Source organism: Heterobasidion irregulare, assembly GCF_000320585.1.
Source record: "Heterobasidion irregulare TC 32-1 unplaced genomic scaffold scaffold_02, whole genome shotgun sequence".
Classification (NCBI taxonomy): Eukaryota; Fungi; Basidiomycota; class Agaricomycetes; order Russulales; family Bondarzewiaceae; genus Heterobasidion; species Heterobasidion irregulare.
In genome coordinates this window covers 2,915,158-2,933,013 of record NW_009258198.1, presented here as the reverse complement: position 1 = coordinate 2,933,013, position 17,856 = coordinate 2,915,158, and the positions used below count along the sequence as shown (strand labels likewise).

At 49.9% G+C, this 17,856-nt stretch overlaps 8 protein-coding genes across 8 annotated transcripts; 2 read left to right on the top strand and 6 right to left on the bottom strand.

Annotated features, from left to right (window-relative positions):
- Positions 1 to 529: 529 nt before the first annotated feature.
- Positions 530 to 1,961, bottom strand: HETIRDRAFT_309516 (uncharacterized protein; the record flags this gene model as incomplete). The annotated part of the gene is made up of 9 exons (XM_009544650.1): positions 530 to 913; positions 964 to 1,066; positions 1,117 to 1,190; positions 1,351 to 1,423; positions 1,480 to 1,542; positions 1,593 to 1,645; positions 1,702 to 1,733; positions 1,793 to 1,876; positions 1,937 to 1,961. The coding sequence occupies 9 exons, from the start codon at positions 1,959 to 1,961 to the stop codon at positions 530 to 532; spliced, it is 891 nt and encodes a 296-aa protein (XP_009542945.1).
- A 559-nt stretch (positions 1,962 to 2,520) lies between these two features.
- Positions 2,521 to 4,266, bottom strand: HETIRDRAFT_310165 (uncharacterized protein; the record flags this gene model as incomplete). Its single annotated transcript, XM_009544649.1, has 7 exons — positions 2,521 to 2,708; positions 2,766 to 2,838; positions 2,893 to 3,054; positions 3,259 to 3,747; positions 3,809 to 3,946; positions 4,000 to 4,131; positions 4,186 to 4,266. 7 exons carry the CDS (start codon positions 4,264 to 4,266, stop codon positions 2,521 to 2,523), a joined length of 1,263 nt encoding a protein of 420 aa, XP_009542944.1.
- A 433-nt stretch (positions 4,267 to 4,699) lies between these two features.
- Positions 4,700 to 6,702, bottom strand: gh6.1 (glycoside hydrolase family 6 protein). Its single transcript, XM_009543532.1, has 8 exons — positions 6,588 to 6,702; positions 6,464 to 6,530; positions 5,927 to 6,408; positions 5,765 to 5,871; positions 5,579 to 5,704; positions 5,383 to 5,520; positions 5,080 to 5,331; positions 4,700 to 5,024 (listed from the first exon to the last, which is right to left on the bottom strand). The coding sequence occupies exons 1-8, from the start codon at positions 6,685 to 6,687 to the stop codon at positions 4,935 to 4,937; spliced, it is 1,362 nt and encodes a 453-aa protein (XP_009541827.1). The 5' UTR covers positions 6,688 to 6,702; the 3' UTR covers positions 4,700 to 4,934.
- A 1,334-nt stretch (positions 6,703 to 8,036) lies between these two features.
- Positions 8,037 to 9,174, bottom strand: HETIRDRAFT_407887 (uncharacterized protein). Its single transcript, XM_009544648.1, has 6 exons — positions 9,052 to 9,174; positions 8,852 to 8,995; positions 8,795 to 8,800; positions 8,593 to 8,742; positions 8,518 to 8,542; positions 8,037 to 8,463 (listed from the first exon to the last, which is right to left on the bottom strand). Exons 1-6 carry the CDS (start codon positions 9,110 to 9,112, stop codon positions 8,190 to 8,192), a joined length of 660 nt encoding a protein of 219 aa, XP_009542943.1. The 5' UTR covers positions 9,113 to 9,174; the 3' UTR covers positions 8,037 to 8,189.
- Positions 9,175 to 9,597: 423 nt separating this feature from the next.
- HETIRDRAFT_309227 (uncharacterized protein) lies at positions 9,598 to 10,326 on the top strand (the record flags this gene model as incomplete). Its single annotated transcript, XM_009544647.1, has 5 exons — positions 9,598 to 9,632; positions 9,692 to 9,903; positions 9,960 to 10,067; positions 10,120 to 10,221; positions 10,265 to 10,326. Coding segments are annotated over 5 exons (519 nt in total), but the record flags the coding sequence as incomplete, so codon positions are not given.
- A 151-nt stretch (positions 10,327 to 10,477) lies between these two features.
- HETIRDRAFT_43143 (uncharacterized protein) lies at positions 10,478 to 12,071 on the bottom strand (the record flags this gene model as incomplete). The annotated part of the gene is made up of 11 exons (XM_009543472.1): positions 10,478 to 10,519; positions 10,580 to 10,738; positions 10,792 to 10,825; positions 10,889 to 10,994; positions 11,049 to 11,058; positions 11,108 to 11,183; positions 11,235 to 11,349; positions 11,413 to 11,604; positions 11,661 to 11,740; positions 11,813 to 11,920; positions 11,980 to 12,071. The coding sequence occupies 11 exons, from the start codon at positions 12,069 to 12,071 to the stop codon at positions 10,478 to 10,480; spliced, it is 1,014 nt and encodes a 337-aa protein (XP_009541767.1).
- Positions 12,072 to 13,673: 1,602 nt separating this feature from the next.
- HETIRDRAFT_425132 (uncharacterized protein) lies at positions 13,674 to 14,805 on the top strand (the record flags this gene model as incomplete). The annotated part of the gene is made up of 4 exons (XM_009544646.1): positions 13,674 to 13,802; positions 13,860 to 14,128; positions 14,179 to 14,614; positions 14,719 to 14,805. The coding sequence occupies 4 exons, from the start codon at positions 13,674 to 13,676 to the stop codon at positions 14,803 to 14,805; spliced, it is 921 nt and encodes a 306-aa protein (XP_009542941.1).
- Positions 14,806 to 14,925: 120 nt separating this feature from the next.
- HETIRDRAFT_60120 (Carboxylesterase) lies at positions 14,926 to 17,463 on the bottom strand. Its single transcript, XM_009543533.1, has 6 exons — positions 16,957 to 17,463; positions 16,745 to 16,891; positions 16,575 to 16,689; positions 16,297 to 16,515; positions 15,601 to 16,248; positions 14,926 to 15,537 (listed from the first exon to the last, which is right to left on the bottom strand). The coding sequence occupies exons 1-6, from the start codon at positions 17,271 to 17,273 to the stop codon at positions 15,286 to 15,288; spliced, it is 1,698 nt and encodes a 565-aa protein (XP_009541828.1). The 5' UTR covers positions 17,274 to 17,463; the 3' UTR covers positions 14,926 to 15,285.
- Positions 17,464 to 17,856: the final 393 nt, after the last annotated feature.

Sequence of the window (17,856 nt, the reverse complement as noted above, 5' to 3'; positions counted from 1 at the left end):
AGCGTGTGAAAAGCCTCGATGGACCGGTCGACACCGTTGCTACTGCACCAGATAGGCAAGGACATCCTTCGAGAGGACCAGTGGACGCCTAAGATCCTTGCAGAACGAGGCGCCGTCTACATCAGCGATCCCACGATAGATGGAACCATATTTGAGCAAGCGAGTCCTACGCCTTTACGTCTGAGCGCGCGCCATCGCTTCCTGAGTCCAAGGACTTGGCCATTATAGCCTGCGGGCATACGTACTCGGTCTTGATTCGTCACACCTGAAAGATGCTTGCGACTTGCCCTGGGTCCCAATCGCCCCACGCCGAAGGTGAGGGGACATTTGACAGTCAGAAAGTACAGTGCTCGGTTCATCGCACAAACGCCATCGCGGAAGCCACATACGAGCACAAGATAGAGGCAATACTGGAGGAAACTTGGGAAGAGGAAGCGAGAAACCAATCGCCGGTCCCGGTGTCTGCCTGTCCGTCCGTCCGTCCGTCCGTCCGTCCTATTCGTTGGCACAGGTACCAGGCCTATCCCGTTCAGCGCCACCCGCCATCCCCGTTCGCATGCCTCGAAGACACTCTATCGTCGATCCGGTCGTCCTTCTCGTCGCGGCGCCTGTCATCCCTGCGGCGATCATAATAAGGGTCAGGGCCTCGTCGGTCATCATACCCTCCTCGTCGATCATCGTACCCTGCAGGCCTCCTATCATCAAGATCCCTTCGAGGTGGAGGGGACCTGGGGCGTCGATCGTCCACGTCGCCGCGGCGAGCAGGCGAGCGCGAACGTTCACGGCGGTAGGGTTTATCATCGCGGTATGAACGCTCATGACGATCATCACGGTGCCGATCATCCCTATAGCGGTCATCGCGGTAGCGATCATCTACGCGACGGTCGTCGCGACGATAATTGTCCGGGCCACGCTGAGTCCAGAAATGAGATTTGGTCTGCCCAGGACCAACAGCGCACGTACGTCTTCTTGCAAGGCGACTCGGACAGATTGACCACGAAGATCCTTGCCGTCAAGTTCTTTGACTGCTCGATCAGCATCCTCTCGGGCAATGTATTCCAAAATGCTGTCATCCTGAATCAGCGGTGTCGCGATGAGTCTCAAAGTAGGACACACCCCGTGCCAACGTTGTCGCGGTCGATATCAGCGAAGGATACACTACCAGCTTCCCGACCGAAGTCCTTGAGATCCTAGGTGATATCAACACATTAGTACTGGATCTCCAACCACGTTGCCGACCAAACATCAAAAATTCCAGTCTGTGAGCCACCAGAGAAGTTGGCGAAGCTCCAAAACCTTCATCGTATAGTGCAGAGATACAGATCGGTGCAGGTAAGAAGTCCGTCCTACCTGCCAGCTAGTATCCCTGGAAATGCCAGTGACGGTAATGCGAATGCCAGGGGGCCTCCTGACGCGAGGGGCGCTACGATGCATGTCAGTGAAGGCACCCTTCGCGATGCAATATCAACAAGGGTATACCCGTACCGGTCGTCGTAAGGGTCACGACGAGGACGCGATTCTTTAGCGAACTCAACAACGATGCTAGATGTGTGGATCAGCCAAAGCTTCGTACATGAATGATGATGACACACCTAGAGCCCATGAAATTTTTTCCGTTGAAGTGATGCATGGCATCCTCGGCATCCTATGATGCATGATAAAACTTTAGTGAGATATACAACGCGTTGAAATGATGCTTACTCGCGAGCTTTCAAACTCAACGAAGCCAAAGCCTAAACAAAATGCTCGGTTGAGTTTGATGAGAAGGACAATGGCCGCACCAACTACTCACCGGTCATGACTCTACAATCAACAATTTTTCCATAGCCGTCAAAAAACTTTGAGACATCGTCGGTCCTCGTGTCCGGAGGTAGCTCTGTGTGAGGGAACCTTTTATTGAGAAGCAGGTTTGAATCATGAAGAGGAAAAAACGCACTGCCAAGATAAAGACGACGGGCCATGGCGTATGGAGATGATGAGAGGGGAGGATAAGGGGGTGAGAAGAATAAGGTAAGGATGGGAGTGGCGATACCAGACTCTTTTCTAGCTGAGTTCGAATCTTGCCTCGTGCACGGACCAGTGCGCTTCCGCGATTCTTCCGACGGGAAAATACGAATCTTACATTCTTCACTCGAGATTTACGCAATGCAAAAGCTGCGAGTACGAGGAAATATTACATCGGAAGGCAAGTATATCCGCGGTATTGTATACACTACTAGAGACAACGACTAATTCTGGTGGAAATTATCCGATACTGACTAATCAGTGTATGCATTCAATACTAAGTAAAGAATCATCCATTTTTCCGATTTCTGGGGACCAGAAAACAATGATCACGGGCGTTCTAAAGCTGCGTATATGTACAGAAGTGTAAGAGAATTAGACCTAATGGCCAACGCCCGCATGTACTTAGACGATGAATAGCGCATCGAACATCGTACATCATACAGAGTTAGATGGCGAGCAAAAGAACAGAGCGGCGAAGCATCCATGGAGGTAGCAGGGTGAGTAGGCCGCAAACTAATGTTGCGACCAGTCAATGGAATTGATGTCAATGCCTTCTTGTACCATCTCCCACAACGGGCTCATATCGCGCAGCTTTTGCACAGTTGCGACTATCTTCTCAACAACGAAGTCGATCTCAGCCTCCGTCGTGAACCGACCGATACCAAAGCGTAAGGAGGAGTGCGCCATATCCTCGGCAGCGCCTGTTAACGCACTTCAGTGCTGAAATGAAGGACGAAAAATAAGCACACGCAACATACCGAGCGCGCGGAGTACGTATGAGGGCTCTAGTGATGCAGATGTACATGCACTTCCCGAGGAGAGGGCAATATCCTAAGATAACGACTCATGAACAAGTAGCTTGAGTAAGAAAAATGAATAGCGAACCTTCAATGCCATCAACAGACTCTCCCCCTCGACGTATGAGAAACTCAAATTGACACAACCGGGGAAACCATTCACATCCCCATTCCGAACGACGTGCTCAACCCGTGAGTTAATGCTATCGATCAAACGCTGAGACAACTGTGCGATGCGAGCGTGGTCTCTCTGATAAAATATAAGTCAGCCGAAGTGCTGAAATAAAAATAGAGAAGATGATTGAAAGACGCTCAGTACCCCTGCACAGAGATCCTAGCCAGATCGACAACTCGATGTCCAGGCAGAGCCTTCACAGACATCAAGGGTCACCTGGCTCTTCAGTATAACTGATGTGCAATTTACATCACTGCGCCTTGATAAGAAGGGACTTACTGTCATTTCCAACTTTGCAATCCTGGCGGCCTCACCCATGCCAACAGTCAATGCAGTAGGAAGTGTTCCACTGCGCAACCCTCTCTCCTGTCCTCCTCCACTCAGTATTGGCTCCAATCGCACCCTTGGGCGCCGCCTGACATATGCAGCGCCGACTCCCTTCGGTCCATATATCTTGTGCCCCGAAATGCTCATGAGATCGACATTCATCTCATTCACGTCCACAGGTATCTTTCCCACGGCTTGTGCGGCATCTGTGTGAAGGTACACCCCTCGATGTCTTCGAGCAATCTCCCCGATCTCCTTGATGGGTTGGATGACGCCTGTTTCGTTATTAACAGTCATAATGGAGATGAGGGACGTGTCAGGGCGTATGGCGTCTTCAAGTTCTTTCAGGTCAACTATCCCATTTCTCTGTACAGGAAGATACGTCACATCGAAGCCTTCCTCTTGAAGCTTGCGACACGAATCGAGTACACATTTGTGCTCCTATGGCATGATCACTGTTGAGTTTGTTTTACTTGCAACGCAACATAAATGCAAATCATACCGTCTGAGTAGTGATGATGTGCTTTTTCTTCTCCTTGTGGAAGCGGGCGACGCCCTTGATAGCCATGTTGTTTGTTTCCGTGGCCCCAGACGTGAAGACTATATCTTTTGGGTCTGCACCGATCAAGTCGGCAATATGCTGCGGGAAGCATGAGCCAAACCGAGGATACAAAGTACGGGGTATGCACGTACCTTTCTCGCGTCCTCGACTGCTTTCTCAGCCTCCCACCCATACGCATGTGTCCGGCTATGAGGGTTACCGTATTGATCGGTCAGGTAAGGTAGCATTGCATCGAGCACCCGCGGGTCGACTGGCGTTGTGGCCTAAGGTTTCCTCGCTGAGTGTCCAGCCTGGAAAAATGGGAGTGAAATACGAACCTGCATATCAAGGTAGATAGGGCGGGCTTTGTCCTTCAACGTACTCTCTCGACGAGGCATGTCAAATTTGAAACCGAGCATATCTGACAGAGTTCATTTATGACTTTGTGTGTAAAGAATGAAGTTGCAACGCACCTGCGCGAGGAGTGAAATGACTCTCATCCTTGTAGGTCGCAGGCAGATCAACAACACTAGCTCTGTCAGCACCCGATGGTTGAACATAAGTCCTGAGGCCTTCTACGAGAGCGGAGGGAGACGGTTTTCTGAGCGCAGCACAGCGAACATAATTGCGCGAGACTCTCGACAACATAGCGGTGGGCAAGAGGGAATAAGTTATGGTGGAAGTTATCAGATACTCCCCTAGGCGGTGCTCAGATGACGAACCATGCCGTCGGCACCAGCGCCGCTCGGCAGCTCTCGGGAGTTTCGGCGGAGCATGTGACATCAAGATTCGAGCACATGATCGTATAACGCGTCGCTATCTCCTTTTCTTCTGAATAAGAGGTTCCAGCTTAGATTGTCCAAATTAACTTCATGGTAGATCTAAAGATCATTCAACAATACACATCACCGTCAATCTATATGACGCAGCTACTATCAAAGCATATGATCGTCGAACTCGACCTTCGTGATATGCCTGCCCGTATCAGGCAAAAGAGTCTATGTATTTATCTGTTACATATAACAAACTCCCAATGCGTGACCTCCAAGAACTCATGAGTTCCATCACGGACTCTCCTCATGTTGTTTTACAGCGAAGGGTTGGCAGCAGACACCAAGGTTTGGAAATACGACTGGAACCACGTTCCAGCTTCTGGCGCAGGTACAGTTGCATCAGACTTGAGAAGGTCATATCAGCACCCATTTAAGTAGAGATCGGGAGGTATGTCGTACCAAAGAGCAAGTGCTATCATAGCGAGGCGAGGAGCTATTACTGGTACCGTCACTCTCGCCTCCTGGCTTGACCCAGACGATGGAGTCTATGTATGAAGAGCCTGTATTGGTCGTCGGGCGTGTGCCAATGCCGGCACCTTTGATGTTGCACCAGTCACCCCACTGCTGGCGAATGTTCTGCACACCAGAGCGACCTTGGTCGACAATGAACTGGGCTGGGAAGCCTTGACTGCGAAGAACAGGTGCAAGAGCCTGTAGGGCACGCGTATTAGCGAGGGTTATATCCAACATAAACCAGCTCACATTTATATAGTGAAGCTCATCATAGTTCGGGTTGCCCTGTGTGATAGGGTCAGGAGATGCGGCACTGAGAGCATTGTAGTTTGCAACGTTAGTCGCAAGGCCGCGGAAGAATGGGGAACTCCCGGTCGCCGTATAGATCTACATATCGGGTCAAAAGGTAATGGATCAATGCCTTTCGTCGTATGAAACGACGTACTTGAGCAAAGAGCTGAGCAGCGGGAGTGAGGTTGGCGGGCCAACCGAGCCACCCAGCATGACCAGCATCGAGGTACATATACACCCCTACGGTCGCCAGCTGCTCGATGGCATACTCAACAGCCGTCTGGGTGCAATAAATGTGTCGAGTCAGCGATTGCAGATCACACTCTCTGCCTAGACATACCATATAGGTCGCCTGAGCCTCGGCACACTTCTGCACGCTCAGGTTGGTCACCAGGTTGGCGATAGAGTCAGGCTCGACGACAGCGACAACACGGACATCAGGGTATTCTATCCAATCATTTTTATGAATTGAATATTTTATTATGAACAAAGAATTACTTACGTTTGATTTGGGCAACAATTTGGTCAATGTAGTTTTCGTAATTAGCCAAACCGTTGTCGGAGATTGTGAATTCTCCGTTGGAAGCCTTGGCAGCACAGTCACGATCGGGCAAGTCGTATATGACGATCTGTACGAGTTGCTTGTTTCCGGTGCTCGCAGCAATGGAGTTGGCGTCAGCCAAGTAAGTCCCAAGCGTAGGGACCTTCGCGACCTGGTCAAACCAGGTGAAATTCGGGATATTGGCAACGCTCAGAGCCTTGGCTTTTAGGGTGGAGTCGCTGATGTTGGCAGCCGCCGCTTGGACTTCCGCGGTATAGTACGGAGAAAGGTAGACGCTATAGCCGGTGAAAGGATTGCCAGCAACAGGAGTTGCAGAGCTGGAGGCAGAACTGGATGTCGCGGTGCCCGTCGCAGAGCTGCTCGAAGGGGCCGTGGTTGGGGTAGCAGAGGCAGAGCTGGAGCCAGGTGCATTGGACGACGGGCTGCATCGTAGAGTGTGTCAAGTGGGATATGTACTAGAGGAAACTGGGAACATACATGCACTGAGAGTAGTAGTCGTTGCTGTACGTGCAAGTGGATCCGGAAGCACATGCAGTAGAACCGGCTGATCATACGTAGGTTAGCAAATGACATACGCCAGAGCATACATGCGAGAACGTACTCCAGCCAATGCCGCCGCACTGGCCCCAGACTGGAGATTGTGCCTTGGCGACAGAAGACGCGAGCGCCACGAAGGACACGAGAGCCGCAAACTTGAACATTTTAGAGGAGAATTGATGGGAAAGACCTGAAGACCATTGAAGCCTCCACGATCTGTCCTTTATATGCGCACCCTACCAGCTCACAAATCCAAAAGAAGACCTTCTACTACCGAGGACCCTCCTACAACGACAGGCGTGGCCAACGGACAAAATGAAAATATCCGGCGTTCATCCGGATCCTACGGAAAGTCATCGGTGCTAGCGGACGGAAGATGTCGTACCGCGTCATACGTTCAGAGGCTGTGTCATGAGTTGCAGTGGTTCATCCGAGGACCCCATTTGTTGTCGACGTGCGCGAATATGGATTGATATTGGGCATGCACCATAATACATCACCTAACCTTAGCGGGAATATTTCGGGAACGATGTGCCAAGGAGACTCGTCTTCAACTTCAGCTTCCGGGCTCTGGTGATCATCGAGAAGAATTCGTATTCCCCTCGCAACTCGGAAAGATCATGGGGGTCGGAGCACCCTACAGCGTCAGCAAGTAAGACCAAGATAAGGCGATGCAATCCATGCGTCGAACAAATCATGATTATGCTGATACGTGCCTGCCCTGGTATAAACAAATCGTGGATTCGCTCTATTTTGGGAGCGTGTGGAAGTGTATATGAGCATGAAGGGTCGGTGAAAGTGTGAAGCTACGAATGGCACCAGACCATGTATCCTCAAGTGAAGATGACACCATTGAGCGAACCAAGTACAAAGTGGACCGACTGTAGAAGTCATCAGGACACAATGCATAATTGACATGCCTCCGAGCCGTTAAAGTCATGGATACAAGGCCAAAGCCGGTCGCTGCTGCAATGGACAGCATGGTGCAGAAGAGGACTTGATATCTGTGGAAATCTCGGACTGGTGATTATAATAGCCATCACGGCAAGCATGGCCAGACGGCAATACAGAATTGAATCTGGTTACAGCACGGCCGTCGATCAGTAGCAAGGGCATCAGTATTGAGTAGGATTGGGTCTAGACAGTCGATTGAATAGCTCGAGAACTACGACACGATCTGCATGTAAATTACTCACGTTCTAGGAGGCAGGATCAGGTATTTGAATCCACAATCCTCTTTAAGATCCTTTGCGGACCATCTCGTCATTTTCCACCCGCTTAATGAAGGATCATGAAATTTTCTCTGAGTATCTCCATGGATGGTTGACATCTGTGCCTATATTTTTAACAACTACCTGGAACGCACGACCAAGGAACATGACCCTCATGCCGATGTCGCACCAGATGTCCTATGGAGCAATTCAGTGTTCGCGTCCATCTATGAAGTCAAGCAAAACATACATTGCTAGCCTTTGCGAGGCCAAATCATATCGCGCACGGCATATGGTCCAGAGAGCGAACTGAAATTTCTTATGAATTTTACACAGAGTAGCAGTTTATCAGAGAAACATGAGACACGTGTACCCATCAAATGGATATAAGGGATACAGAAGCGATGCAGTGACCAAGCTGTGTATCGGTGTTATTTCCTAGTACATCCTGGAAACTAGCGCCTCTTGGGCGCACTCGGAGGTGGTGGAAGAAGTGGGAACCCCCCGCCGCCCGAATTAGTGCTAGACACCGTTGTCCCTGATCCCAGTAAGTTAGTCTCAAGTAAACCAGTCTTCGAGGTATCCAGTTTGTTGCCACGCCCAGGAATGGAGATCGAGAAAGTCTGGCCTTCCTTGAGAGAATAATCCTTCTTTGGGCCGGCGGGGATATGTGGGGATGGTTGGTCTTCAGATGTCGGCGAAGGGGGATTAAGGCGAGCTTTGTATCGCCTGTGTACGGAAGATATGAGAGTTGGATCTATCAAAATGATACACAAAGAGTACTTGGTGTAATCCTGCAGCGCCACGTCTAAGAGTCTCGTTAACATGCGCAATGATCGCTCAACAAGAGACACTGACTGAAATCAAAACTGTCTGAGCGTTCGGCAAAGCCCATGCCGATGTAGGCTTTACGTCCGCTATCCTCGACACGGACAACGAAGTATCGGGAGGAGTCTAGAACAGCCTCGACTGGGGGCTTTGCGGCATCATACGACGCCTTGGCGAATACTGACACGGTCACTCTGAGGGTAGGAATACCTTAGAAAAAGGGAAGCAGTACATTCACCTGTTTTAAGTCAGTGCTGGATAGCGGTCGCTCTGATCATGCAGTGCATACCGGTCGTTACATCCTCGAACAGAAGAGAGACTGCTTCTGACTTCTCAACAATTCGCATACGCCCCTTCCAAAGAGGTTGAGCTAGATCGCCCCAGTCCTGAGCACGGTGTCCTTCATTCTTCTTGAGCGGAGGAATCTTGTACACTGAATTGGACCATCAGAATGAAGATGCCTTAGCAGGAGCTCGGACGACGAGGTACCGGAGATTTCTCTGGCGATGTAAAGGATGGATTCGATCTCATCATTTGTGAGGTCGTCCATCTTCAGGAAGTTGATCAGGGATATGATACCCGTACAGGCAGAGAGAGGTGTAGAGTCAGGTCACGGAGACTAATCAGACAGCCACACGCGTAGTGGCGCCTCACGCTACAGCCTACACCATCATGAACGCGCCTCCCACACCACCTCTTGCTCCAGGCGACCTTCCCGCAGATACTGAGACCGAAGCCACACCATCCTCTGCGCACTCGGCTTCAGCAGAAAATACCAGTGCTTCAGTCCCGCCCTCCGATGCTTTCCAGGTGGAACTATCGCTCTCTCATGAGAACCCATACAAAACTGTCTTCCCTCAATTGATAAGTTTGGCTGCTGCAGGAGAACATAGAGAAATAATTCAAATCGCTGAAGAAGCTGAGTTGATCGTAAGTTTTTCTATCCCGATTACGACAGATCAAGATACAGAAAACTCCCTTGTGCTACATTAGCCCGTCAATGAAGGAGATGTCAGACGTCTGTTCATAAAAACACCTCTTGTGCTTTCCTACCTCATATTGGACGATCTGTAAAAGCCCTTCTATCATTGGTTGTGAAACTATTGACGATCAATGTGCCAATACCCAGCCCTCCAGCAAAGTTCGTGTTGACCCGCCTCCCTGACTCAATTGCTTCGAAGCCACTCCCCCAATCCCTCTTCAATATTTTCGCTTCCGTTTGGGAACGCAAATATGAAAACGTCTATCCGCGCGCGGAAGCGCTAATGGACATCGCACATCAGGCGGATTTCCCAGAGGGCCTGGCTTCCTTGATCGCGACTCTGGTTACACAGTTTGTTGGTCAGTATCCACAAAACTATCTATCAAAGAGTCATCTTCATGTTGGAACGGTGTAGAATCATTTCGCAGGAGGACTTTTGCATTGATTTCGCGAGCGTACAGTTCTATTCCGCTTGCACTAGCACAGGCCTACATAGGACTCAGCCAGGAGGAACTTCTCGCAGGTTAGATCTTCCGCGACCCAATATTCAATATGCGTGCTGAGCAGAACCACAGTGACTGAAGCGAACCAGTGGACATATGATGCTTCCTCGCAGATTCTTACACCTGCACCTGTTGCAGGGCCACGCTCGACTACATATATATCAGGTACATCATGTTCGTTACTTGTCAGTGCACTTTGTTGACCGAAACCCTACAGCACCGTCTACCTTGAAAGCGCTCGACCTGATTACAGATAGCGTAGCTCTTCTAGAGGCTTGACAGGGCGAGACTCATGTATACTAGATGTAAACCAGTTGCCAATCGAATGTTTGTGTTGTGCACAAATGATTTCGCGAACAGAAGCGGTTGATGCGGCGCATCAAAGATCCAATATATAATACAGGTCGATTCGAAACGCTCCCGCCATGGCCTATGAGGGAGGATGCAGTGCGCGCACGACACGCTTCCAATCCTGCAGGATTGCATGCGGTCGTGTCATGCTCGACAGCACAAAATCATTGGTGAATCTCACCTTATGGTCCAGTGCTTGGAAATTATCGACATCGGCGATATGAACCATGTATCGTGCGAGCTTGTCGAGCTCACGATCAGCCATGGCCTGCGGGGTATGAGCCTCCTTGAACGCTGAAATCTTGAGTCCTTGCTTCGGATTGAGGGCGAAATTCCGGCCCTAGGAAACGTGCAAATCAATACGCAAAAGAAATGTGAAGTGAGCGCCTATACCAAATCATCTACGTGAATAGTGTTCTGTGCATTACTGAGTAGCCCATAAGTTGCACTGAGTTCCTGCTAATTGATCAAAAGCATGAACTAAACCTACAACTGAGGAAAGCGATTCCAAATGATCTGGAGAGCCTTGACGGAATGGGTATACGTCTTGCCTTCTCGTGTTGAGAAGACGGTAAACATAGATGTCTTATCCAAGACTGGGATTCATCAATGAGCCATTTCCGATGTACGTTTCATATTAACTGGGTTACCAAATGAAACCTATATGGCCATTTAGTAAATTCAAAGGAGATGAGGAGCATAACCCCACCTTGTACGGCCGGTCGGTGCCCAACATTCCGAGCTCAACGAGCTTGGTCTCTAGCCAAATCCAGCTGGTCTGAGACCTGCTTCCAATCAGCAGAATACTCTGACTCATGAGAGGGCATCATGAGCACCATATGCAGATGTCGTAGTACGGATATATCGCAGAGAGGAACTCGTGCAGTCGTGGCCGAGCACATTCCGCTGGCGGTAAAGCGCCAGAAGTCAGTGGTTTCGTGTCTAATATGGCTATATGAACCCGACCACATCAGTGCTCCTAGCCGAATGATGACTCAAAAGAGATCAAGTTACTATAATCGATATCCAAGACCAGCAAGCGTTTTCCTTCACGAAGAGGGTGAATGATATTCACATTCAACCTCTTCGTGGCCTCGCGAATTTTTCTCATATTCCGCTGATCATTTTGGTATTGGATCGCAGCGGCGGGGTCCATAGAAAAGTCGACATCAAGATCGTTGAGTATATCTGGCAGGAATTCCACCTCTGCCCAAGTACTGATGTCATCGATAATCATATCTGAAAGGAGGAGCTTGACGCACGCGAAGGGTCCTTGATCTCGTGTCCTTCCGGTGTACCCACTAGAGTAAATTTCTTACTGCTGACAAGTTTGAGGTTACCTCTGATGAACCATCAGTTGCAAGTACAATTATATGGATTAGGCGCTGTGGGAATGATGGGACATGAAACTGACACGCGTTCTTCATCTGGGGGTAACTTTCCTTTGACCAGTCCGAGGATCTTCTGCCGTTCTGGTGGTACATTCGTCAGGCTGAACAATGCAGCTTTCAAATCAAAAACCCTGAGTATATCCATGGAGTGTCATCCTGAGTTTCAACCCACAGTGTAGTCACGACGTACCTATCAGATTCAGCAACATCCAATGTGAACGCTTTACTAGCCCACGAGAATGCTAGGTGAATCCAGCGTTCGGTGATAGTGTCGTCCTGCATGGCATCAGTCTACCAAGATATCAGATCATATATGATGGTGGAGAGTCATTGTCGCGTTACTGAAGTTGTCAGGATCGTGGTGCTCGTGGCATCGCCCCCTTGTGCACCACTGTCGCTTCTCTGGATCCGGTCAAAGACAGGCGCAGAAGGACCGGCCAGGTTGTCTTCACGATACTCAGACGCATGGTCCATGACTGGTGGTTGAGCGCAACGGTTGAGTTGTTGAGGATGAATCAGGAATCCTAGGACGATGTAGAGGTACCACCTAAGTTAGGCGACGCGTTTGAGGAGGTTTAGGTACGTAGTCAAATGAACACTTACCAGACAAATGGTAGGGCTTTCGACACGTATTCGCCGCAAAGGGGTGCAGAAACCTTGTCACATCCAAATTTGGACAATGCTTTCACACGACTTTTGCACTACTTACTGATAGATATATAAAGATAAGTTTTTTGAGCTCGAATTTCCGTTATTACGAAGGCATGCCCCAATCGCGTTTGTGGCAAATCGACCCAACTCTTGTTTCTGTCTATGCGATTGCTTCTTGAGCTCAGGCCCTCAGGCAGGCCTCAAGCTTCAAAGTCTACCTGGGCAATATTTGATACCTCAAGGCACTTGTGAATTCGAAGTACAGATCCTTCAAAGCGGGTCGGGAATCTTCAGGCATACAGGCAGCGAGGGAGTGCTAGTTTCTATAAGGACCTGTGAGGGCCGATGTGATGTCGCCTATCCTCCCTGAATAGTCGGCTTGCAGCTTTCCTTTCTTCGACATGAAACACATTCTGGCGTGTCAGACTGCCAGCGCGCCTCGATTGGATCACTGATGCATGACGTTTCCTTGTTTTCAAATCGTAACTCACGACGGAACAATCGCAACTCTCGTCAAGGCCCGGATGTAAACAAGGGCGCTACTCTCTACATCAAAGTAGCGCTGCGGCGCGCCCAACGTCGTGCAGTGAGCGAAGACGTAGTTGTGGACGTCGATTCCGTCGGGCATGATTCATATGATCAGTGATATTTTCTGACACCATCTGCGCCCGTGAATGCCTTAGCGTCTGTAGTGATCGTGCTTTGAAGAGAATTTTCAGAGTCCGTTAAGATCCTTAGGGATCTTTAAAGATGCACATAGCGACGCGGCAAACCTGTCCTGTACGCATCAACTGGTCCCCAAGTCCCTATCCAACATACGATGAGACATCATGCATCATCTCGAACCCTGAACCGGCTGATCTCTTTAGCCGGCAACCAAATCAACTCCCGTGTAGCTAGGTAATAAACACGGGTCACTGTCCTTTCATGTCTGCATCCCCGGCGCGCGCTTCGTGAAAGCGGTCACGTCCTTCAGCTTCAGTCGATTACTTATATATATCGCACATCCATAGTATGAATATACTGAATCCCCTTCAGCGCACATCGCAAGGCCGATTGTGGTCGTATCTGCAGGTCCGATTTTTTCAGCGCGGATCCACACTGCACTACCAGCCATTCCATCTGCATCGACCAAACTCTCCATTTACAGCTGAAAGTTGCTCGGTATATCCTTCGTGTAGGAGGGCCTCATCGAACAGCCTCTACTTTTGTCTTCATCGTAACATTCGTTCGATGACAGGTATCGCGTCAGTACACCCGTCGGCGCCACGGCCGTCGGCGAGTCTCATTGTGGTAAATGCAAGGAATGAGATTTTGTTCGTCCATCGTAATCCACAGGCCCAATCATTTGGCGGTGTTCATGTGCGTATTCCGTGTTCCGATTAGACTTTGAGCCGCTAACGCTTGCCACTCAAGCAGGTGTTTCCCGGTGGAAACTACGACGCCGCTCAGGATGATTCATATCAGATGACTGCCATCCGGGAAACATTCGAAGAGTCTGGGGTATTGCTTGCTTCTTCCCGAACTCAGACCACTCTGTTATCCGACGCGGTCGTGGATTCGTCACGGAGGTCTATTCATGCACAACAGATGCTTTTCAAAGACTTCCTGAAAGAGCACAATCTTGAAACGGACAGGAAATATCTTCTTCCGTTCACAGAATGGGTGACCCCGCCACAGGTCCCTCGGTATGTCCTTCACTTCCAATCGACAAGGCTCATATTCATGCTATTCGCAGCCGATTCCACACACGTTTTTACGTAGCCTTTTTACCATCATCGTCAACCACCACCTCAGACTTCTCGCACGGAACAATCCAGCACCGTCTTCCTACCTCGGACGGCGGCCTTGAGGTAATCGCCGCGCGCTTCATCCACCCGCTCGATGCTCTCGCCGAATTCCGTTCCTCAAAGATCGCCCTCATGCCGCCACAATACTACCTCATCACCACCCTTGCGGGTGTCTTACACGGACGCGAGGCGACCCTTGAGCAGCAAGCACGAGTACGAGAGCTTGCCGCAGGTGCATTTGGCAGTATGGTGATCAATCCCCGTGGCCATCCAGGAGGTCAGGATCAAGACGGGAGGTCAGTTTTGACATATGAGGGCGATGAAACTCGTGGCGGATCGAAGGGCCGTCTCCATCGGTCACTCGTAAGATTCGGAAAGAAAGGGGTAAGTGCTTGCCATTGTTCCTCCTGTGGCTCGTCTACCTACGTCTCGGGCTGTAGTGGTCGACGGAAGCAAAATTCGCCATGCTAACACCTATCTCATTCTAGATACCCACCGAGATTGTGCTGTTGAGAAATTTCGACGTCTTTACTGAGATCGAGCACCAGGCATTCTCAAAGCAGTCAAGACTATGATTCCTCTCGCTGTCATCACATGGAGTATTATATTCTCTTAATAATTATGTATCTCAGAATTCTGTGTATCTAACGCCCTCTTATTTCGCAACTAGTTTTCTCAACGATCCTTGCCTGATTGCCGCGTAACATGAAACAAGCTGTCGCGTGATTTATGAGCAGAGGAATACCAAATAAGAATAGGGTTACAGAGACATGAAGTGCTACACCGGTATCAACACAGCTGCAGAGGAGTGGACCACACCTCATTCAAACGATCATTAGGGATACAAAGGCAAGCCACGGAAGCCCGGACAAGTGTAGAACCAAAGCGGTCGAAAAGTATGTGAAAAAAGAAACAGCTGAATCATAGAATCATTCAATTATGCGAAGGTCGTAGAACGTAAAATCCGTGAAACCCCCAAGTAGAGGAGAATCGAAAGATGTAAGATGCAAGAACACCCAAAAAGCAAGCCTGACTAGAATGAGGTGACGATGAAATCAGATGCCGAAGACTTGATAATCGTACGGTACCTGCGAACCCCAAAAGCGGGGATCGCACGCGCCTTCTGATGCAGCCCCTTCACCGCCGAAAAGTAGTGCAGAAATGTTAGACGTCGTAGCAGGAGACCAGGTCGTCAAGGATGACCCCGACGGATTCGGGTTTCCTGTATGGAGGAAGGCGCTGTAACGCGCCTGCATTTCACTGATTAGCGCGGACTGAGCAGAGGTGGGACTCTGAACAGTGCCAAACTGAGAGTACAGCGCACTATTAAGCGCACTAGGCAATCAGAAAAAACGACGAGATAGACGCACGACAATTTCAATATCGTCCTGATGACAGACAGACCCGTTCTGAGTACAGAATGGTACGCCGTCATTTCCTGGGTAGGACGCTCCGAGCGCGTATACACCAACATATGCCTTGCCTCCATGACCAACCCAATTCCTCGCAAACGTCCATGTTGCACACTTCCACACAGAATCCGTGCCCAACGTCTCAAGCTGGACCCGCGCATCGGGGTCTTCCCCGTCCGCAAGTACTGGAATACTGTATTGTGGGGCTGATAGGATAATGCTAGTCCGCGGGTTACCGAAGGTGCCGTTGACGACAGCATCATAGAGCGATCTGCCCATCGGGTCTGGGAAGGAGGAATATATTGTCAGGCCTGCTTCATTCTTGACGTTCGACAGAAGAATTGGTTTAGAAACCGAGGGAAAGGGACTAGTCGAATCGAGTGTAGATGTAAGGAAGTAGCCGTCGTGAACAGGGCGCATAGGCTCAGATTGTGTCGCGGACGGGTCTTGCTCGAAGCCGTTGGCGAACAACAAGTCTTGGGCAGACAAGATGTCATCGATACTCATAGCCTCGAGACACGCGGCATCTGTAGCATTGCACTTGATGTTAGAGTTGAAATAATTTTGGAGCGTCTGCTGAGCGCCAGGGGAAAGAAAGCCGTAATCCTACAGGGATATCAGTAAAAGACCCAAAGGGACAAAGGAAGGACGGACCATAGGGTCCGACTGAAGGATGGCAGACTGGAACAACGAAGAAGCGGATGGTACAGCGAGAAGTGCTCTGATCATGTTCGCACCGCTGCTCTGACCGGCGACTGTTATCTTCGAAGCGCTTCCGCCGAAACTAGGTACAACTTTCTGCAGGAACTTCAACGCAGTCGTTATGTCCTGTAAAGCGAAATTGGTCCTGCCATCCGGCGAATTAAATCCGAGCTAAGGAAGAACAGTCAGATGAGGGTAACAAATCGGCGTGCTGGACATCACCGACTCACTGCGCCCAAGCGATACTGAACAACTGCAACAATCGAGTTAGTTGCCTTGGCAAGATTAGAACCGTCAAGGCCTGGATTGGTTGCAGAGCCGACAATAAAGGAGCCTCCATGAATCCTATATCAGATAATATCTCAGTCGAAAACAGTACAGACAAAATGAGCGTATTTACCACATGAGAGTCGGGACATTGGTCGAGGTCAGAACAGACGTGGGAACGTATAGAAGCATAGACAAGCAATCCTCCGAATAATTTGATGAATTGGTGTTGTCCTGTGGGCAAGCTAGAGGAAGGGCAGTGACGTCTGAGGATCCATTCCTGTCGTTTCGATGATTGCTGGTGGGTAAATACGAACGTAAGAAATGAGGGAAGTCGATGCGCACGGTAGTTCCCAATCCGAGGCCACACTAGACAATTGCCATCTCTGAGCAGAACCGTACTTGACTGAGAATCGAGCAGCCCCACTCGAGAGGGTGGTGCCAAGAGCAATGCCGATGGGTGTTTTGACAGAAAGCCCAGAAGGCGCCTGACGTGGACAGAGGGCCTTCTTGATTATGGGCAAATGACAAAGGAGACCTCTTGGATCAAACGGGGGGAATGGGAGCCGATCACCGACACTAAATGTCTGAGACGGAACTGGCGAGGTGACCGTCGAAGAGACGAGCAACAACGTGACAAGGACAGCAGTAAGAGCAACCATAGTAGTCTAGTATCTGGAAAGAGTGCACCAAGATAATTCCAGTCCAGAAATCACAGCGAAGCGCGGTACTCTTGACCTTCAGCCGATGAACCTGGGGCCGTCGCTGCTAATGTAGCTAAGATGGAGAGAGGGTTTTAAAGAACCTAGGAGACAGAGCTCGTGCCTGCGAGTTTGTGAGCCAGGGTGGATGTAGAGCGTGGAAGAAGAGGAAGGCGGCGAGGGCCAGGGCATCGAAGTGTATTTGGATTACGGAGACCATATTATTTCGACAGCTGCTCCCTTCGGAACAATACAAACCTGCAGAGGAGAACAACAGTGCTCTGCCGTCGACCCCGCCTTCCTCCACGTGCACCTTTTATCCTTGTTCCCAACTGGGCAACTCGTCTCCAGATTCCCTTCCTCGTCCTTCGTGTGCCTATGTTGCGTATCAGTTCATCAGAAATCACCGATTATGACGACTCTTCACGCGTAGGTACCTGATGAATGTGCAAGCTGACGGGGTCAGATTCACAGATCGGGTGGTCATCTTGGTTTGCTTCCATGTCTCACAAGCATTGCAGGCACCGAGCATCGTCCGTAGATG